The sequence below is a fragment of the Pelophylax lessonae genome (genome assembly GCF_965119305.1).
Source record: "Pelophylax lessonae genome assembly, chromosome: 1".
Lineage (NCBI taxonomy): Eukaryota > Metazoa > Chordata > Amphibia > Anura > Ranidae > Pelophylax > Pelophylax lessonae.
In genome coordinates this window covers 472,709,318-472,729,153 of record NC_138768.1, presented here as the reverse complement: position 1 = coordinate 472,729,153, position 19,836 = coordinate 472,709,318, and the positions used below count along the sequence as shown (strand labels likewise).

The 19,836-nt window shown below is 39.1% G+C and overlaps 2 protein-coding genes across 2 annotated transcripts in view; both read right to left on the bottom strand.

Moving 5' to 3' along the window:
• LOC309544483 (uncharacterized protein) overlaps nucleotides 1–3,864 on the bottom strand; it is a gene marked incomplete at its 3' end in the record, with an annotated part of 38,000 nt that extends 34,136 nt beyond the window's left edge. The window contains exons 1-3 of the mRNA XM_082243390.1: nucleotides 3,467–3,864; nucleotides 2,952–3,268; nucleotides 2,060–2,201 (exon numbers count right to left, since the gene is read on the bottom strand). Coding sequence (XP_082099516.1) covers nucleotides 2,060–2,201; nucleotides 2,952–3,268; nucleotides 3,467–3,552 — 545 coding nt within the window. The 5' untranslated portion in view covers nucleotides 3,553–3,864. The remainder of the gene's footprint in view (nucleotides 1–2,059; nucleotides 2,202–2,951; nucleotides 3,269–3,466) is intronic.
• KISS1R (KISS1 receptor) overlaps nucleotides 1–19,836 on the bottom strand; it is a 423,650-nt gene that overhangs the window by 130,695 nt on the left and 273,119 nt on the right. The gene's annotated exons all lie outside the window — the stretch shown is intronic.

Here is a 19,836-nt window from a genome sequence, read left to right as displayed (position 1 = left end):
CTGCGATGGCCGCACGGCGCCCCTTTTGCCCATGGCGCCCTGTGCGGCCGCACAGCTCGCACACCCCAAAGGCCCGGCCCTGCTCCCAACCAAGGAGAGTCACAAGCGTACATAGACATTTTTTCTGGTAAGAGGCTGATTTTGTTTTTTTTCACTGAAAGTTAAGAGCACAGGTTTTGCAATTTTGTTTCACTGGATCTATTTTGGATATTATTTTGCACTTACCTTCATCTGCCGGGTAAGGGGGAAATCCACAAGGTGGTGGGAGTCTGCACCTATTTGGAATAGGTCCTGTTTGATTCCTGCACCTTTGAAAATATATTCATCTTGTTTTGTCACATATTTCAAGATTCACAATATTTTGGACTTTCATTTCATACACTGTTCCATTATTGGAATATATTGTATATTGCTTTATATACGATTTAGTGCACCATATATTTAATTTATCACAGATTCATTTATTTTTGTCCTGGTTGCAGCTTTTTTACATATCAGCATCAGCAGCCAGCAGCGCACCCTTAGGCCCCTTTCACACATGCTGTCCGTTTGTCCGTTTTTCATCCATCCGTTGACGGATGAAAAACGGACATCAATGTATCTCTATGTAAAAACGGATGACAATGGATGATCATCAGTTAACATCAGTTTTCATCCGCTTCCGTCAATGTCCGTTTTTTTGAACGTATGAATGTCCTACTTTTCATCCTTCAAAAAAACGGATCGGACGAAAAACGGATGACAACGGATGAAAAACGGATGACAACGGATGAAAAACGGATGACAACGGATGAAAAACAGATAACTGACGAAAAACGGATGAAAAATGGATAACAACTGATGAAAAACGGATGAAAAACGGATAACAACTGACGAAAAACGGATGAAAAACGGATAACAACTGATGAAAAACTGATGAAAAACGGATGACAACTGATGAAAAACGGATGAAAAACTGATACATTTTGACGTGACTGAACTGATGAACTGAACGGACCGTATGTGTGAAAGGGGCCTCAGGCCCCTTTCACACATGCTGTCCGTTTGTCCGTTTTTCATCCATCCGTTGACGGATGAAAAACGGACATCAATGCATCTCTATGTAAAAACGGATGACAACTGATGATCATCAGTTAACATCCGTTTTCATCCACTTCCGTCAATGTCCGTTTTTTTGAACGGATGAATGCCCTATTTTTCATCCGTCAAAAAAACGGATCGGACGAAAAACGGATGACAACGGATGAAAAACGGATGTCAACTGATGACAACGGATGAAAAACGGATGTCAACTGATGACAACGGATGACAAAGGATGAAAAACGGACGACAACGGATGAAAAAACGGATAAAAAACGAATAACAACTGATGAAAAACGGATGAAAAACGGATAACAACTGACGAAAAACGGATGACAACTGACGAAAAACGGATGAAAAACGGATGAAAAAACGGATGAAAAACTGATACATTTGACGTGACTGAACTGATGAACTGAATGGACCGTATGTGTGAAAGGGGCCTTAATATTCACATTTATTTCTCCACAGCTTATTCCCTGCAGTGTGCATAAAGCAGTCATTTTTGGAAGTTACGCATTTTCTTTTCATCCTCAACTTGTTAGGGCAACTAAAAGATCTCAAAGGCCAGTAGGCCACATTCAAGTATTTCTTATGCAACAACAAAAGTGATTAGAGCAAAACATTGAGCTTAAACAAAAGCAGATCAAATATGCCCCTTTAAAGCATCCCTACCCTCTCTTCCCTGCTTGTGTTTTTTTTCTCCACAGCTTATTCCCTTCTTAAATATATTTATATGACTGCTTAATGCATACCAGTTTAAGTTAGAAATCTTTGGTTTATCCTCAAAAGTAGTTGGTTTTCAAAATTGGAACTAGTCAGTCTCGCTCTTCTAGGGCTAAAGACTAATCCTGCAATACTAAAAAGCCTCTCGCAGGCTGCTGATGCTGGAAGAGGTGTGTTTAACTTAACAGACAACTTGCACACAGCTGGAAAAGACTTGAGCAAGTCCATGTTATCTGCTGAACATGACAAGTACGCATCTAGCTGTTTGGCACTGTCTTGTGCCTTCGAACCCTGCATGCCAGAAAAGAAGTCGTCTTCATCAGATGAGCTGGACCTGTTGACCTCTGTACAGTGCAACGAGGGGTCTTCAATACTTCGTTTGATATATTCCATTCCTGAAATATAAGAGTGTGTTAGCTTAGCTAGCTGTTCATTTTATTCAATTGTATATGGTAGAAAATTAGACTATTAGTCAAAATAATGAAATCAAAGTGCTGACAACAAAGCATCTCAACTTGTCTGCATCAAGTGGTCTACTCTTCGCGCACTCCTCCTCATGAATGAGATGCATGGTTGGTTGTATGAAGTTAGGCCTAAGGGGTTTTGCAAGTAATTGCAGAGAAGTACTAAAGCAGAATACATGAAGGATCTTTGGTTATGGGGTTTCTTGCTTAAGTTTGATTTATATAGAATTATTGTGGAACTTATACAATAATAAGAGTTTCAACCCATGAAAGTAAACACAGATTTGACATGATGACATTGTCGGTAGATGATTTTAATGGAAATAATAGTGGCGACTTTATAATTCAAATAATTCCCTTAAACAAAAAGCCTTTTGCAGCATTTACAGCCTGGTGGCAGACCTTAGACAGGAAGGCTTGGCTGCCAGTGCCATGATACTGCTATGCTAAAGAGGAAGTCTCCCATACTACCACATCATTTCTCACTCTAACATCATAATGCCCTGGTATGTTTGCAATATCTTCTATGCAGGACAAGCTCATGTGTGTTTGTTTTCATATAAAAAAAAAAAAATTAAAAGTAATCCCGCAATATTTGAGCTGTACTGCTGTATGGTATGTGAATTTGTGATTGCACAAAAAATACACAATAATTCACCCATACTACACTATATATCTTACCCATTTTGATAGTCTCATCCTCCTGTGTCCAATTTGTCCTGAATTTTGGAAGCAGAATAGCAGCGGCCACCAGCTCTGGGTCTTCCATCATAGGGCCAAAGCGATTCTGAATGCCCACCTGCAAGGCATCCACAAGCGGCTTGCAATACTTCAGAGGCATCTTGATCCTGTTCAGCTTGATTTTCAGGAGCTTGACGGTTGGGAGCAGCCACCCCATCTGGACATTGGTTTCAGCTTGCAAAATGTTAGTTGCTTGGGCGACTGGAGACATGACAGCAGAATACTCAGACAAGAATGCAAGTTCAGCTGGATTAAACCTATGAAGAAGACAAGAACATATAAACAATAAGAAACAAAAAACAGCATTGCTACATGATTGGATGTGGTGATTATCATGCAATGAATTTGGTACATCGTTCAATGTTAACCATTCAATTAAATGTTGTACAAGTAGACAATATGGACCAGAATTGAGTTTGAACAGAAAGAGTACCATAAACCATTTTTAAACTTACATTGGAACCTTCAAATCTGTGCAGAAAACTCTCATTGTTGCCTCTCCCTTTTCTTTCACTATCCTGAGCAGTCTCTCCACAGCCATGAAGACAGAGTTCCACCTTGTTGCATTTGGTCGCACGAGCTGGAGGGAGCAAGCATCTTCCACAATTTCAGCTGCTGTTGAGGATCTTGAACACTTATTCCAAAGTGCATTGCACTTGGCAAATGTTGAGTAGTATAATTTCTTGTACGCCTCATTGGACACTGCTTTGCTGGCATCGGCAGTGGCTATTAGGTTAAGAATGTGGCATGCACACCGCTGGTGCTTTGGGAGCTGGAACTCAAAACCATCATCCTCATCCAAAAGTGAAGATACATCGACAAACTCGACCTCCTCCTCATCTTTGTCTGCTTCTTCCTCCTCCTCCTCCTCCACCTCAACTAGAGCACCAGCATTTCCATCTTCACCGAAGAGTTTGAAGGCTTTAATGAAGTTGGAGCCATTGTCCGTGGTTGTTCTGACTATCTTCCCTCGAATGTCATACTCAGCATGGATATCATTAAGTGCATTTGCCAGAAGGTCGAAAGTGTGAGAGCCTCTTAATCTTTTACAGGCCAGGGCCACTGAGCACCTTTTTAAACTTTCCGGGTCCAGCCAGTGAGCTGTGACCCCAATGAAACTACGCCGCCTGGCTGACCAGCAGTCAGTGGTTGTCGCGATGTGGTCAACAGTTTGCATGGCCTCAATAATCTTGATCTTCATCTGTTTGGCAGCATCATCAATCATAGATGTGAGTGTGATTCTTGTCATTATTTTGGTATTTGGTACCAGGTCTAACACAAAATCGCGGAAAGCTGCTTGCTCTACAATGTTGAAAGGCTGAAGTCCTCGGACAACATACTTCATGATTGCCTTGTCAATGGATCTCTGAGGCATTGTGCTCCAGCTACCCATTAATGTCGGCTGCTTGATGGAAGGGGAGGGAATCACAGTCTTCTTCTTTCGCTTTGCAGATGTGAGTTCCTCGTATCTATTCAAGTGGCAGTCATGCTTGCTCTGAAAAGAGACCAAAAAATATATTGTTTTACCTTCACAGAATTATAAAGTTTTACGTGACTGAGCAACATAGCTAGGTGAGTGTATAACCCACACTATTAATAAAAAGCAAAAATAATTCAATTAAAGTCAGTTATACTTATCCACCATAATTCTATATACAAAAAACTAAGCAAGAAACCCCCATAAGCAAAGATCCTTCATGGATTCTGCTTTAGTACTTCTCTGCATTCTTGCTGCAAAACCCTGTAGGCCTAACACTTGATACAACAAGCATGGTTCATGATGAGAAACATGAGTGCGCGAAGAAGACCACTTGAGATGCATGCAGAGCAGACAAGTTGAGATGCTTTGTTTGTTGTCAGTCAGCACTCAGCACTTTGATTTCATCACCAAAAGTTTATTTTGACTAATAGTCTAATTTTCTACCATATAATTGAATAAAATTAACAGCTAGCCAACTTACTTTGCACTTTTTTTCCTGTTTTCACCTCACTCCAGTCTAAACTAGGCTAAAATATTTTTTAGGGAATTTTTCTACACATTGTCATATATAATTTTATATATAATTTTATAAATAACCTGAAATTACTGCAGTACACCAAGTTAAATCCTAGTACTAATTGGGGTGTCATAATGACAAATACCCAATAAAGAAGTACCTAGGTCCTAAAATCAATTGTAGAAAGGAAAAGGGAGGAGGAGGCATGAGGACTTTCTGGGTACACTAAGGCTACATTATGTTAAAAAATCATATAAGTTTATTTGGTCACTCTCACTCACAACAATATATTAAGAAAGTTCAGAAAGAGTAAGTAAGACACAAACAAGGTGTCTAAAAACAACACATATGAAGGAATACTCTCATGATACCACAAGGACACAGTGCCTAATGTGTAGATTTCTTGCCCAACATGTTTCGCGGTATCTTGTCCACTTCGTATAGGGGTCTTATGTTAACAGAGAGTTCCTAAACATCTAAAGAGAGAGCTAGTTGCATAATGCATTCAAATAAATCTATCAAAGAAATAGATAAGTTAGAGAAAAATAATATAACAACAATATATCAAAAAGCCACTCACCAAAAGAAGGTCAGGCATCAAGCATGCATAGCACTGCTATGCTTGACGCCTTTACATTACCTCTCTGACCTTCTTTTGGTCAGTGGCTTTTTGATTTGTTCTTATATTATTTTTCTAACTTATCTATTTCTTTGATAGATAGATTTATTTATAGCAGCAATAACATGACATCATTTATACATACATAGCTGGTGATGACATTCCTGCGAAGGAAGGTGGCCCCACGACGACGACTTAGCCAAGAAGATGGTCCAGGCCGGGAAGGAGGGGGAGGCAACCACCAAAACTGAGCGGAAACGCCTCCTAGACGGACATGGGAGTCCTATGTTGGAGTAAGAAATGGACAAATGGCAGTCAGAAAGTAACTAAGCATATTGGAAAAGTGTTACTAAATATGCATTTAATCGATTCAAAACATATATATTAAAATGTGCAGTGCTGCACAGTCTGCACTCTGCAGACATCAAACAATTGTAAAATTAAAAGGGAATAAGGGATATAAGGACCAGGACCAGGAGAGAGAGAACTTTCCTCCATATTGTAAAAATAAATAGAAAGATATGTTCATCATGATCATTATGTTTGCCTCGCATCCCTTGCTAAACAAAAGCAGGTGCAAGCAGAAAAATATATGTATATATATATTATTTTTACACACACAGTAAAAAAGTACTGTTATATAATAATATCAGCAGACAGTCCAGTCAGCAGCACTCAGTCAGACTCAGACTCAGCACACTGCAGACAAAGAGACTCACCAGGGCAGGGAAGGAAGGGGGGATGGTAAAGAGAGCCAAAGAGAGGTGCCTCAAAAAAAAACTGGTCAATTAGAAAAGGAAGACCAGCAGCAGGTCACAAACAGAAACACACACTGTGGAAGCCACGGACGGCCCGGACGGGACCACATGGTCAGACTACCATGCTGGGCTCACTGCAAAGAAAAGAGAGTCATATAAAAGTTAATTAAATGAGCCACAAGAAAGAGAGTGCCTGACATCATGATAGATAGGATAGCAAGAGTGTGGACCCCGTCACCCCGAATGCATTTTTTACCAAGTAGTTTAACCTCCTCAGTCCCGTCCTGGGCCGTCCGTGGAGCCTGCTGTGCTAATGTCTGTGTAGTCATGGCTGAGGCTGGCTGACAGGCATCTGCCGACATTTTATAGGACTCCGAGTCCTGTCCGGCCGCTCACGCCCATCGGCGTGTGACGCGGCCGGACCCGGACCCATAATGCGCATGCGCAGATGGCTAGCGCAGCTGACTGTCTGTACGACGGCAGGCGGGGAGGCAGATGATGGACATCTCCACACCCCCCACCCAGCCAATCAGCACCCGGAAATTCGGAATGGAGAGCCATTCCGGCCGGGTTATTATGGTTATGGGCGCATCTGACCAGTCACACTCACCAGCGCTGCGTAACGTAACCATATAGCAGCCATGATGGAAAGGGGAAACAAGACACAAGACAGTACTTAACTTAATAACTAGTTACTTAACATATATTTTTCTGCTTGCACCTGTTTTGTTTAACAAGGGATGATCAACTGCAAATAGAGGCAAATGAATTGAATATGAATATATATCATGAACATATCTTTCTATTTTGGAGGAAAGTTCTCTTTCTCTCCTGGTCCTGGACTGGTCCTATGATCCCTTAACATTACAAGTTTGATACACTTTAATATAGGTGTTTTAATTATTAAATCATTAAATGCAACACATTTCCAATATTATGCTTTAGTTACTGTACCGTCCATTTCAGTCCAACATACATAGGACCATCAAGCTATAATGATGACAGTATAAATAAAATAAATGATGTTATGCTATGCTTTACTTTACATTACCAGGCTGAACGGCTCTGACCTTCTTTTTGGTCAGTGGCTTTTTTGATATATTGCTCTCTTATATTATTTTTCTAACTTATCTATATTCCTTTGATAGATCTTTGCTTTGAATGCAAGCTCTCTGTTTAGATGTTTAGGAAGGACGTAGGAGGAAAAAGTCTCTGTTAACATGATAAGACCCCTTGGCCCTTACGAAGCGGAAGCGGAGAAGATACCGCGAAACATGTTGGGCAATGCCAATGCCAATAGGCAGCAACAGGGCAAGAAATCTACACATAGGCACTCCACTGTGTGTCCCTTTGTGGTAGTCATGATGAAAGTATTCCATTCCTTCATTTATCTGTGTTGTTTTTAGACGCCTTGTTGTTTGTGTCTTTATATATGAACTTTTTTAATGTGACCAAAAAAACTTGTATGATTTTTTTAACATAATGTAAGATTAAATCTTACTGGATGGGTCAAAAACACGATTCAACGCTGCGTCATAGCCTTTATGAAATTTATGACAGCTAGTTAACGCGTTAACGTTAAGCATGTAGCTAACTCGCTAATCGCTACGCTAAAGGGCTTACAGTTACAGCTGATAGCTCAAGCTGGTGTGATTTTGATATTTGTAAAAAATTGTAACTTACCTTGATATGTTTCTTCAAATTCGACGGTGAATTTTTGAAGGCCAGTATTTCACAACCTTTCGGGCGGCAGAGTAAGCACCTCATTCTATATGACTTGTCTTTCACACCGACATATGAGAACATCGACTCTAAGTAGGGCCAGGGGTGGTCTCCTTCATGAGCTTCCTCACTCTCACAGCCAGGCAGATCACTTGAAGTTGAAGGGCCAGGGGTGGAAGGTGGTGTTTTTGGTTCGTCCATCTTTTCAGCTGAGGCAGAATGAGCATGCGCAGTCTAATCACGGAATCCGCGGATTGATTTGATTCGCTTGATGATTGATGATGATGTGCCAGGCCAGCTTCACAATCACAAACCTTAACCTACAACGCTTAAAAAGTGAAAAATGCATCAAAAACTACTAACAAAGTGGCTGTGCTAAAAATGCTAATAAAGTACCTGCAAATGCAATTATATAATAATAATATATATTCTTCTTGTATTCAAAATCAGATTAATCGTCCACAGTATCAAAAATAAAGTGACATGTCTGTGCTAAATGCAGTGCAAATTATTCCCACAATGTAAATTTAATTCATATAAAATATATTATATGACAATACCACAATAAAATAAGTTGTGATTGTGAATAAGTTAGGTGCAAGATTAAGTGTGTAAACTAAACTTTATAACGAAAAGTCCATAACTGAATTCCAGTGTGCAATCTAAGAAGTGCTGTCACTTGCTGTCAGATGCTTCCACCTTTCTTCTGTGATCTGCTCAAGTAAAGTGGTGGACTGGATAGCCTCTCTCAGTCTCACCTTAGGAGCAGCACTGGCACTGCACTGGTTCAAAAACCTGTCTATATATATTATTTTCATTATAAGAACTTGTCAGAACATGCTTCCACCACCTGTCCTGAGTCCTGACTCCTTCACACTAGTGCTCATTTGCTTTGCTCAAGTCAAGTGCCTGTGCCACTGCCAGTGGCCACTGCAGTGCGGGCACAGCCGCACAGGCAGAGGCAGGCCGCAGGAAGCACAGGCACCAGTCCACCTCACCCACACACACAACAACACTTATGGTCCAGGTGAGTCCATGGACCATGGATGATCGGATAAATAATCATCATAGCCATCACCGTCATCTTGGTTCAAAAAAGCCACCCAGCCGCCCATGACCCGGGCCGGCCCAGGCCGTGCCAGTGTGTGTGTGTATATTAATATAATATATATATTTTATATTGATATTTGATTCTCAAATGGCACATTGCCATGGTGGCAGATGGCAAGGATTAGGCCCTCTCAGTCTCTCCACGGTCCACCTCACTCACCTCACCTCATAGAAGAAGAAGATGAGAGAGATGCCAAAGAAAATGCTCCGAGTCCTGCTCCCGCGTCACAACTCCTCTCAGACTCAGTAAGGGCCCTAAGGGGTGGAGTCTGAGTGACACATCACGTTTAGAGGCGGAGAGACCTCAAGCGGGAAGTGGCAGCACGGCTCCTCCAGTGCGGTCTCTTAACTTGATGAGCATGATGACGACAGTGATTCCGCGGGCCGCGGCGCGAGCAAAGCTGTGGGATTGATTGAATTGAGTTGTGCTGCCTGCTACACGCTACTACCTACTACTACTACTACTAAATTGTGAGTCAGTATGTATATTTATTTCATTTTTATATATAAAAGCGGACCGGTATTGTTGAGCTGAGCACTACACTAGATCTCCTGGCTGTCACTTTGTCACATGTTGGGAAATCACAGTGGCTCGGCTCCAGAAATGGCGGGTGTCCCCGTCATCCTGCCAGGGCCGCCAAGAAGTTCATCACCTAAAGCAATCTTATCTTACACACTTCAACTTGTTGCACGCACCTGACCTGACCCTAAGTCACCTAACTTATTATTTCATAACTTATTTTATTGTGATTTTATTTTCATATTTTATTTTAATATGAATTGAATTTACTGTTACTACATTGTGGGAATAATTATTTTCAATGCATTTAGGCTTTAGCAATTAGCACTGTTGTTTTTTTGATACTGTGTGGACTCGAAGTGTGGGCAGGGCACACTGGGGGCAACGATGATATTATATCGATTGCACAGGCACTTTATTCGCACAGCCAAGTTGTGTTTGTTAGTAGTTTGTTTCTTGATGCACTTTAAGCGCTGCCGCTGTAGCACCTTTGTTTGTTTCATATTTTCTTTTTATTGGAAAGATTTGGTATAGCAGCTTTTATTATACACTGCCTTTATTTTCGTATGTGCTGATTTACAAATGAATGACATTATACACATTTTTTGGAGCTTTATGCAACCTGCCATCTACTGTTCTGGCAGTGGTAATTTTTTTAAAAGTAACGAGTAACGATGCAGCACAAAAAAAATATATCGGAGTAGAAGTATCGAAATCATCGGAAAAATGTAGTGAAGTAAAAGTAGAAGTAGGAGAAAAAAATTCTACTTTAGGAAAGTACAGATACCGCATTTCGGTACTTAAGTACAGTACTTAAGTAGTTCTACTTCGTTACTATACATCTCTGGATATCAGTCACAGAATTCATTGGTCAGTTGTGGAACATTCTCTAACATTCACAGACCTATTTGATTATAGATCACTTCAGATATCAGTCAGAGCCTTCAGTTGTGAAACATTCTATAGTATTCACAGACCCATTTGTTTAAAGATCACTTCAGATATCAGTCAGAGTGGACAGTTGTGGAACATTCTATAATATTCACAGACCTATTTGATTATAGATCACTTCAGATATCAGTCAGAGTGGTCAGTTGTGGAACATTCTATAATATTCACAGACCCATTTGTTTATAGATCACTTCAGATATCAGTCAGAGTATTTATTGGTCAGTTGTGGAACATTCTATAATATTCACAGACCTATTTGTTTAGAGATCACTTCAGATACCAGTCAGAGTATTCATTGGTCAGTTGTTGAACATTCTGTAATATTCACAGACCTATTTGACTATATCTCACTTCAGATATAAGTTGGAGTGGTCAGTTGTGAAACATTCTATGATATTCACATACATATTGGATTATAGATCACCTCAGATATCAGTCACAGTATTCATTGGTCAGTTGTGGAACATTCTCTAACATTCACAGACCTATTTGATTATAGATCACTTCAGATATCAGTCAGAGTGGTCAGTTGTGGAACATTCTATAACATTCAAAGACCTATTTGATTATAGATCACTTCAGATATCAGTCAGAGTGGTCAGTTGTGGAACATTCTATAATATTGACAGATCTATTTGATTATAGATCACTTCAGATATCAGTCAGAGTGGTCAGTTGTGAAATATTCTATAATATTCACAGACCTATTTGATTTTAGATCACTTCAGATATCAATTAGAGTGGTCAGTCGTGGAACATTCTGTAATATTCACAGACATATCGGATTATAGATCACCTCAGATATCAGTCACAGAATTCATTGGTCAGCTGTGGAACATTCTCTAACATTCACAGACCTATTTGATTATAGATCACTTCAGATATCAATCAGAGTGGTCAGTTGTGGAACATTCTATAATATTCACAGACCTATTTGATTATAGATCACTTCAGATATCAGTCAGAGTGATCAGGTGTGGAACATTCTATAACATTCACAGACCTATTTGATTATAGATCACTTCAGATATCAGTCAGAGTGGTCAGGTGTGGAACATTCTATAACATTCACAGACCTATTTGATTATAGATCACTTCAGATATCAGTCAGAGTGGTCAGGTGTGGAACATTCTATAACATTCACAGACCTATTTGATTATAGATCACTTCAGTTATCAGTCAGAGTGGTCAGATGTGGAACATTCTATAATATTCACAGACATATTTGATTATAGATCACTTCAGATATCAGTCACAGAATTCATTGGTCAGTTGTGGAACATTCTCTAACATTCACAGACCTATTTGATTATAGATCCCTTCAGATATCAGTCAGAATGGACAGTAGTGGAACATTCTATAATATTCACAGACCTATTTGATTATAGATCACTTCAGATATCAATCAGAGTGGTCGGTTGTGGAACATTCTTTAATATTGACAGACCAATTTGATTATAGATCACTTCAGATATCAGTCAGAGTGGTAAGTTGTGGAACATTCTATAATATTCACAGACCTATTTGATTATAGATCACTTCAGATATCAGTCAGAGTGGTCAGTTGTGGAACATTCTATAAAATTCACAGACCTATTTGATTATAGATCACTTCAGATATTAGTCAGAGTATTTATTGGTCAGTTGTGGAACATTCTATAACATTCATAGACCTATTTGTTTAGAGATCACTTCAGATACCAGTCAGAGTATTCATTGGTCAGTTGTTGAACATTCTATAATATTCACATACATATTTGACTATATCTCACTTCAGATATCAGTCAGAGTGGTCAGTTGTGGAACATTCTATAATATTCACATACATATTGGATTATAGATCACCTCAGATATCAGTCACAGTATTCATTGGTCAGTTGTGGAACATTCTCTAACATTCACAGACCTATTTGATTATAGATCACTTCAGATATCAGTCAGAGTGGTCAGTTGTGGAACATTCTATAACATTCAAAGACCTATTTGATTATAGATCACTTCAGATATCAGTCAGAGTGGTCAGTTGTGGAACATTCTATAATATTGACAGATCTATTAGATTATAGATCACTTCAGATATCAGTCAGAGTGGTCAGTTGTGGAACATTCTATAATATTGACAGACCTATTTGATTATAGATCACTTCAGATATCAATTAGAGTGGTCAGTCGTGGCACATTCTATAATTTTCACAGACATATTGGATTACAGATCACCTCAGATATCAGTCACTATTAGTCACAAAATTCATTGGTCAGTTGTGGAACATTCTCTAACATTCACAGACCTATTTGTTTATAGATCACTTCAGATATCAATCAGAGTGGTCAGTCGGGAACATTCTATAATATTCACAGACCTATTTGATTATAGATCACTTCAGATATCAGTCAGAGTAGTCAGGTGTGGAACATTCTATAACATTCACAGACCTATTTGATTACAGATCACTTCAGTTATCAGTCAGAGTGGTCAGATGTGGAACATTCTATAATATTCACAGACATATTTGATTATAGATCACTTCAGATATCAGTCACAGAATTCATTGGTCAGTTGTGGAACATTCTCTAACATTCACAGACCTATTTGATTATAGATCCCTTCAGATATCAGTCAGAATGGACAGTTGTGGAACATTCTATAATATTCACAGACCTAATTGTTTATAGATATCTTCAGATATCAATCAGAGTGGTCAGTTGTGGAACATTCTTTAATATTGAAAGACCAATTTGATTATAGATCACTTAAGATATCAGTCAGAGTGGTCAGTTGTGGAACATTCTATAATATTCACAGACCTATTTGATTATAGATCACTTCAGATATCAGTCAGAGTGGTCAGTTGTGGAACATTCTATAATATTCCCAGACCTATTTGATTATAGATCACTTCAGATATCAGTCAGAGTGGTCAGTTGTGGAACATTCTATAATATTCACAGACCTATTTGATTATAGATCACTTCAGATATTAGTCAGAGTATTTATTGGTCAGTTGTGGTACATTCTATAATATTCATAGACCTATTTGTTTAGAGATCACTTCAGATACCAGTCAGAGTATTCATTGGTCAGTTGTTGAACATTCTATAATATTCACATACATATTGGATTATAGATCACCTCAGATATCAGTCAAAGTAGTCAGGTGTGGAACATTCTATAACATTCACAGACCTATTTGATTACAGATCACTTCAGTTATCAGTCAGAGTGGTCAGATGTGGAACATTCTATAATATTCACAGACATATTTGATTATAGATCACTTCAGATATCAGTCACAGAATTCATTGGTCAGTTGTGGAACATTCTCTAACATTCACAGACCTATTTGATTATAGATCCCTTCAGATATCAGTCAGAATGGACAGTTGTGGAACATTCTATAATATTCACAGACCTAATTGTTTATAGATATCTTCAGATATCAATCAGAGTGGTCAGTTGTGGAACATTCTTTAATATTGAAAGACCAATTTGATTATAGATCACTTAAGATATCAGTCAGAGTGGTCAGTTGTGGAACATTCTCTAACATTCACAGACCTATTTGATTATAGATCACTTCAGATATCAGTCAGAGTGGTCAGTTGTGGAACATTCTATAACATTCAAAGACCTATTTGATTATAGATCACTTCAGATATCAGTCAGAGTGGTCAGTTGTGGAACATTCTATAATATTGACAGATCTATTTGATTATAGATCACTTAGGATATCAGTCAGAGTGGTCAGTTGTGGAACATTCTATAATATTGACAGACCTATTTGATTATAGATCACTTCAGATGTCAATTAGAGTGGTCAGTCGTGGCACATTCTATAATATTCACAGACATATTGGATTACAGATCACCTCAGATATCAGTCACTATTAGTCACAAAATTCATTGGTCAGTTGTGGAACATTCTCTAACATTCACAGACCTATTTGTTTATAGATCACTTCAGATATCAATCAGAGTGGTCAGTCGTGGAACATTCTATAATATTCACAGACCTATTTGATTATAGATCACTTCAGATATCAGTCAGAGTGATCAGGTGTGGAACATTCTATAACATTCACAGACCTATTTGATTATAGATCACTTCAGATATCAGTCAGAGTGGTCAGGTGTGGAACATTCTATAACATTCACAGACCTATTTGATTATAGATCACTTCAGTTATCAGTCAGAGTGGTCAGATGTGGAACATTCTATAATATTCACAGACATATTTGATTATAGATCACTTCAGATATCAGTCACAGAATTCATTGGTCAGTTGTGGAATATTCTCTAACATTCACAGACCTATTTGATTATAGATCCCTTCAGATATCAGTCAGAATGGACAGTTGTGGAACATTCTATAATATTCAGAGACCTAATTGTTTATAGATATCTTCAGATATCAGTCAGAGTTTTCATTGGTCAGTTGTGGAACATTGTATAATATTCACAGACCTATTTGATTATAGATCACTTCAGATATCAATCAGAGTGGTCAGTTGTGGAACATTCTTTAATATTGACAGACCAATTTGATTATAGATCACTTCAGATATCAGTCAGAGTGGTCAGTTGTGGAACATTCTATAATATTCACAGACCTATTTGATTATAGATCACTTCAGATATCAGTCAGAGTGGTCAGTTGTGGAACATTCTATAATATTCACAGACCTATTTGATTATAGATCACTTCAGATATCAGTCAGAGTGGTCAGTTGTGGAACATTCTATAATATTCACAGACCTATTTGATTATACAGTGGGTACGGAAAGTATTCAGACCCCCTTACATTTTTCACTCTTTGTTATATTGCAGCCATTTGCTAAAATCATTTAAGTTCATTCTTCTTCCTCATGAATGTACACATAGCACCCCATACTGACAGAAAAACACAGAATTGTTGACATTGTTGCAGATTTATTAAAAAAGAAAAACTGAAATATCACATGGTCCTAAGTATTCAGACCCTTTGCTGTGACACTCATATATTTAACTCAGGTGCTTTCAATTTCTTCTGATGATCCTTGAGATGGTTCTACACCTTCATTTGAGTCCAGCTGTGTTTGATTATACTGATTGGACTTGATTAGGAAAGCCACACACCTGTCTATATAAGACCTTCCAGATCACAATGCATGTCAGAGCAATTGAGAATCATGAGGTCAAAGGAACTGCCTGAAGAGCTCAGAGACAGAATTGTGGCAAGGCACAGATCTGGCCAAGGTTACAAAAAGATTTCTGCTTCACTTAAGGTTCCTTACAGCACAGTGGCCTCCATAATCCTCAAATGGAAGACGTTTGGGACGACCAGAACCCTTCCTAGAGCTGGCCGTCCGGCCAAACTGAGCTATCGGGGGAGAAGAGCCTTGGTGAGAGAGGTAAAGAAGAACCCAAAGATCACTGTGGCTGAGCTCCAGAGATGCAGTCAGGAGATGGGAGAAAGTTGTAGAAAGTCAACCATCACTGCAGCCCTCCACCAGTCGGGGCTTTATGGCAGAGTGGCCCGACGGAAGCCTCTCCTCAGTGTAAGACACATGAAAGCCCGCATGGAGTTTGCTAAAAAACACCTAAAGGACTCCAAGATGGTGAGAAATAGGATTCTCTGGTCTGATGAGACCAAAATAGAACTTTTTGGCCTTAATTCTAAGCGGTATGTGTGGAGAAAACCAGGCACTGCTCATCACCTGTCCAATACAGTCCCAACAGTGAAGCATGGTGGTGGCAGTATCATGCTGTGGGGGTGTTTTTCAGCTGCAGGGACAGGACGACTGGTTGCAATCGAGGGAAAGATGAATGCGGCCAAGTACAGGGATATCCTGGACAAAAACCTTCTCCAGAGTGCTCTGGACCTCAGACTGGGCCGAAGGTTTACCTTCCAACAAGACAATGACCCTAAGCACACAGCTAAAATAACGAAGGAGTGGCTTCACAACAACTCCGTGACTGTTCTTGAATGGCCCAGCCAGAGCCCTGACTTAAACCCAATTGAGCATCTCTGGAGAGACCTAAAAATGGCTGTCCACCAACGTTTACCATCCAACCTGACAGAACTGGAGAGGATATGCAAGGAGGAATGGCAGAGGATCCCCAAATCCAGGTGTGAAAGACTTGTTGCATCTTTCCCAAAAAGACTCCTGGCTGTATTAGATCAAAAGGGGGCTTCTACTAAATACTGAGCAAAGGGTCTGAATACTTAGGACCATGTGATATTTCAGTTTTTCTTTTTTAATAAATCTGCAACAATGTCAACAATTCTGTGTTTTTCTGTCAGTATGGGGTGCTATGTGTACATTAATGAGGAAGAAGAATGAACTTAAATGATTTTAGCAAATGGCTGCAATATAACAAAGAGTGAAAAATTTAAGGGGGTCTGAATACTTTCCGTACCCACTGTAGATCACTTCAGATATTAGTCAGAGTATTTATTGGTCAGTTGTGGAACATTCTATAATATTCATAGACCTATTTGTTTAGAGATCACTTCAGATACCAGTCAGAGTATTCATTGGTCAGTTGTTGAACATTCTATAATATTCACATACCTATTTGACTATATCTCACTTCAGATATCAGTCAGAGTGGTCAGTTGTGGAACATTCTCTAACATTCACAGACCTATTTGATTATAGATCCCTTCAGATATCAGTCAGAATGGACAGTTGTGGAACATTCTATAATATTCACAGACCTAATTGTTTATAGATATCTTCAGATATCAATCAGAGTGGTCAGTTGTGGAACATTCTTTAATATTGAAAGACCAATTTGATTATAGATCACTTAAGATATCAGTCAGAGTGGTCAGTTGTGGAACATTCTCTAACATTCACAGACCTATTTGATTATAGATCACTTCAGATATCAGTCAGAGTGGTCAGTTGTGGAACATTCTATAACATTCAAAGACCTATTTGATTATAGATCACTTCAGATATCAGTCAGAGTGGTCAGTTGTGGAACATTCTATAATATTGACAGATCTATTTGATTATAGATCACTTAGGATATCAGTCAGAGTGGTCAGTTGTGGAACATTCTATAATATTGACAGACCTATTTGATTATAGATCACTTCAGATGTCAATTAGAGTGGTCAGTCGTGGCACATTCTATAATATTCACAGACATATTGGATTACAGATCACCTCAGATATCAGTCACTATTAGTCACAAAATTCATTGGTCAGTTGTGGAACATTCTCTAACATTCACAGACCTATTTGTTTATAGATCACTTCAGATATCAATCAGAGTGGTCAGTCGTGGAACATTCTATAATATTCACAGACCTATTTGATTATAGATCACTTCAGATATCAGTCAGAGTGATCAGGTGTGGAACATTCTATAACATTCACAGACCTATTTGATTATAGATCACTTCAGATATCAGTCAGAGTGGTCAGGTGTGGAACATTCTATAACATTCACAGACCTATTTGATTATAGATCACTTCAGTTATCAGTCAGAGTGGTCAGATGTGGAACATTCTATAATATTCACAGACATATTTGATTATAGATCACTTCAGATATCAGTCACAGAATTCATTGGTCAGTTGTGGAATATTCTCTAACATTCACAGACCTATTTGATTATAGATCCCTTCAGATATCAGTCAGAATGGACAGTTGTGGAACATTCTATAATATTCAGAGACCTAATTGTTTATAGATATCTTCAGATATCAGTCAGAGTTTTCATTGGTCAGTTGTGGAACATTGTATAATATTCACAGACCTATTTGATTATAGATCACTTCAGATATCAATCAGAGTGGTCAGTTGTGGAACATTCTTTAATATTGACAGACCAATTTGATTATAGATCACTTCAGATATCAGTCAGAGTGGTCAGTTGTGGAACATTCTATAATATTCACAGACCTATTTGATTATAGATCACTTCAGATATCAGTCAGAGTGGTCAGTTGTGGAACATTCTATAATATTCACAGACCTATTTGATTATAGATCACTTCAGATATCAGTCAGAGTGGTCAGTTGTGGAACATTCTATAATATTCACAGACCTATTTGATTATACAGTGGGTACGGAAAGTATTCAGACCCCCTTACATTTTTCACTCTTTGTTATATTGCAGCCATTTGCTAAAATCATTTAAGTTCATTCTTCTTCCTCATGAATGTACACATAGCACCCCATACTGACAGAAAAACACAGAATTGTTGACATTGTTGCAGATTTATTAAAAAAGAAAAACTGAAATATCACATGGTCCTAAGTATTCAGACCCTTTGCTGTGACACTCATATATTTAACTCAGGTGCTTTCAATTTCTTCTGATGATCCTTGAGATGGTTCTACACCTTCATTTGAGTCCAGCTGTGTTTGATTATACTGATTGGACTTGATTAGGAAAGCCACACACCTGTCTATATAAGACCTTCCAGATCACAATGCATGTCAGAGCAATTGAGAATCATGAGGTCAAAGGAACTGCCTGAAGAGCTCAGAGACAGAATTGTGGCAAGGCACAGATCTGGCCAAGGTTACAAAAAGATTTCTGCTTCACTTAAGGTTCCTTACAGCACAGTGGCCTCCATAATCCTCAAATGGAAGACGTTTGGGACGACCAGAACCCTTCCTAGAGCTGGCCGTCCGGCCAAACTGAGCTATCGGGGGAGAAGAGCCTTGGTGAGAGAGGTAAAGAAGAACCCAAAGATCACTGTGGCTGAGCTCCAGAGATGCAGTCAGGAGATGGGAGAAAGTTGTAGAAAGTCAACCATCACTGCAGCCCTCCACCAGTCGGGGCTTTATGGCAGAGTGGCCCGACGGAAGCCTCTCCTCAGTGTAAGACACATGAAAGCCCGCATGGAGTTTGCTAAAAAACACCTAAAGGACTCCAAGATGGTGAGAAATAGGATTCTCTGGTCTGATGAGACCAAAATAGAACTTTTTGGCCTTAATTCTAAGCGGTATGTGTGGAGAAAACCAGGCACTGCTCATCACCTGTCCAATACAGTCCCAACAGTGAAGCATGGTGGTGGCAGTATCATGCTGTGGGGGTGTTTTTCAGCTGCAGGGACAGGACGACTGGTTGCAATCGAGGGAAAGATGAATGCGGCCAAGTACAGGGATATCCTGGACAAAAACCTTCTCCAGAGTGCTCT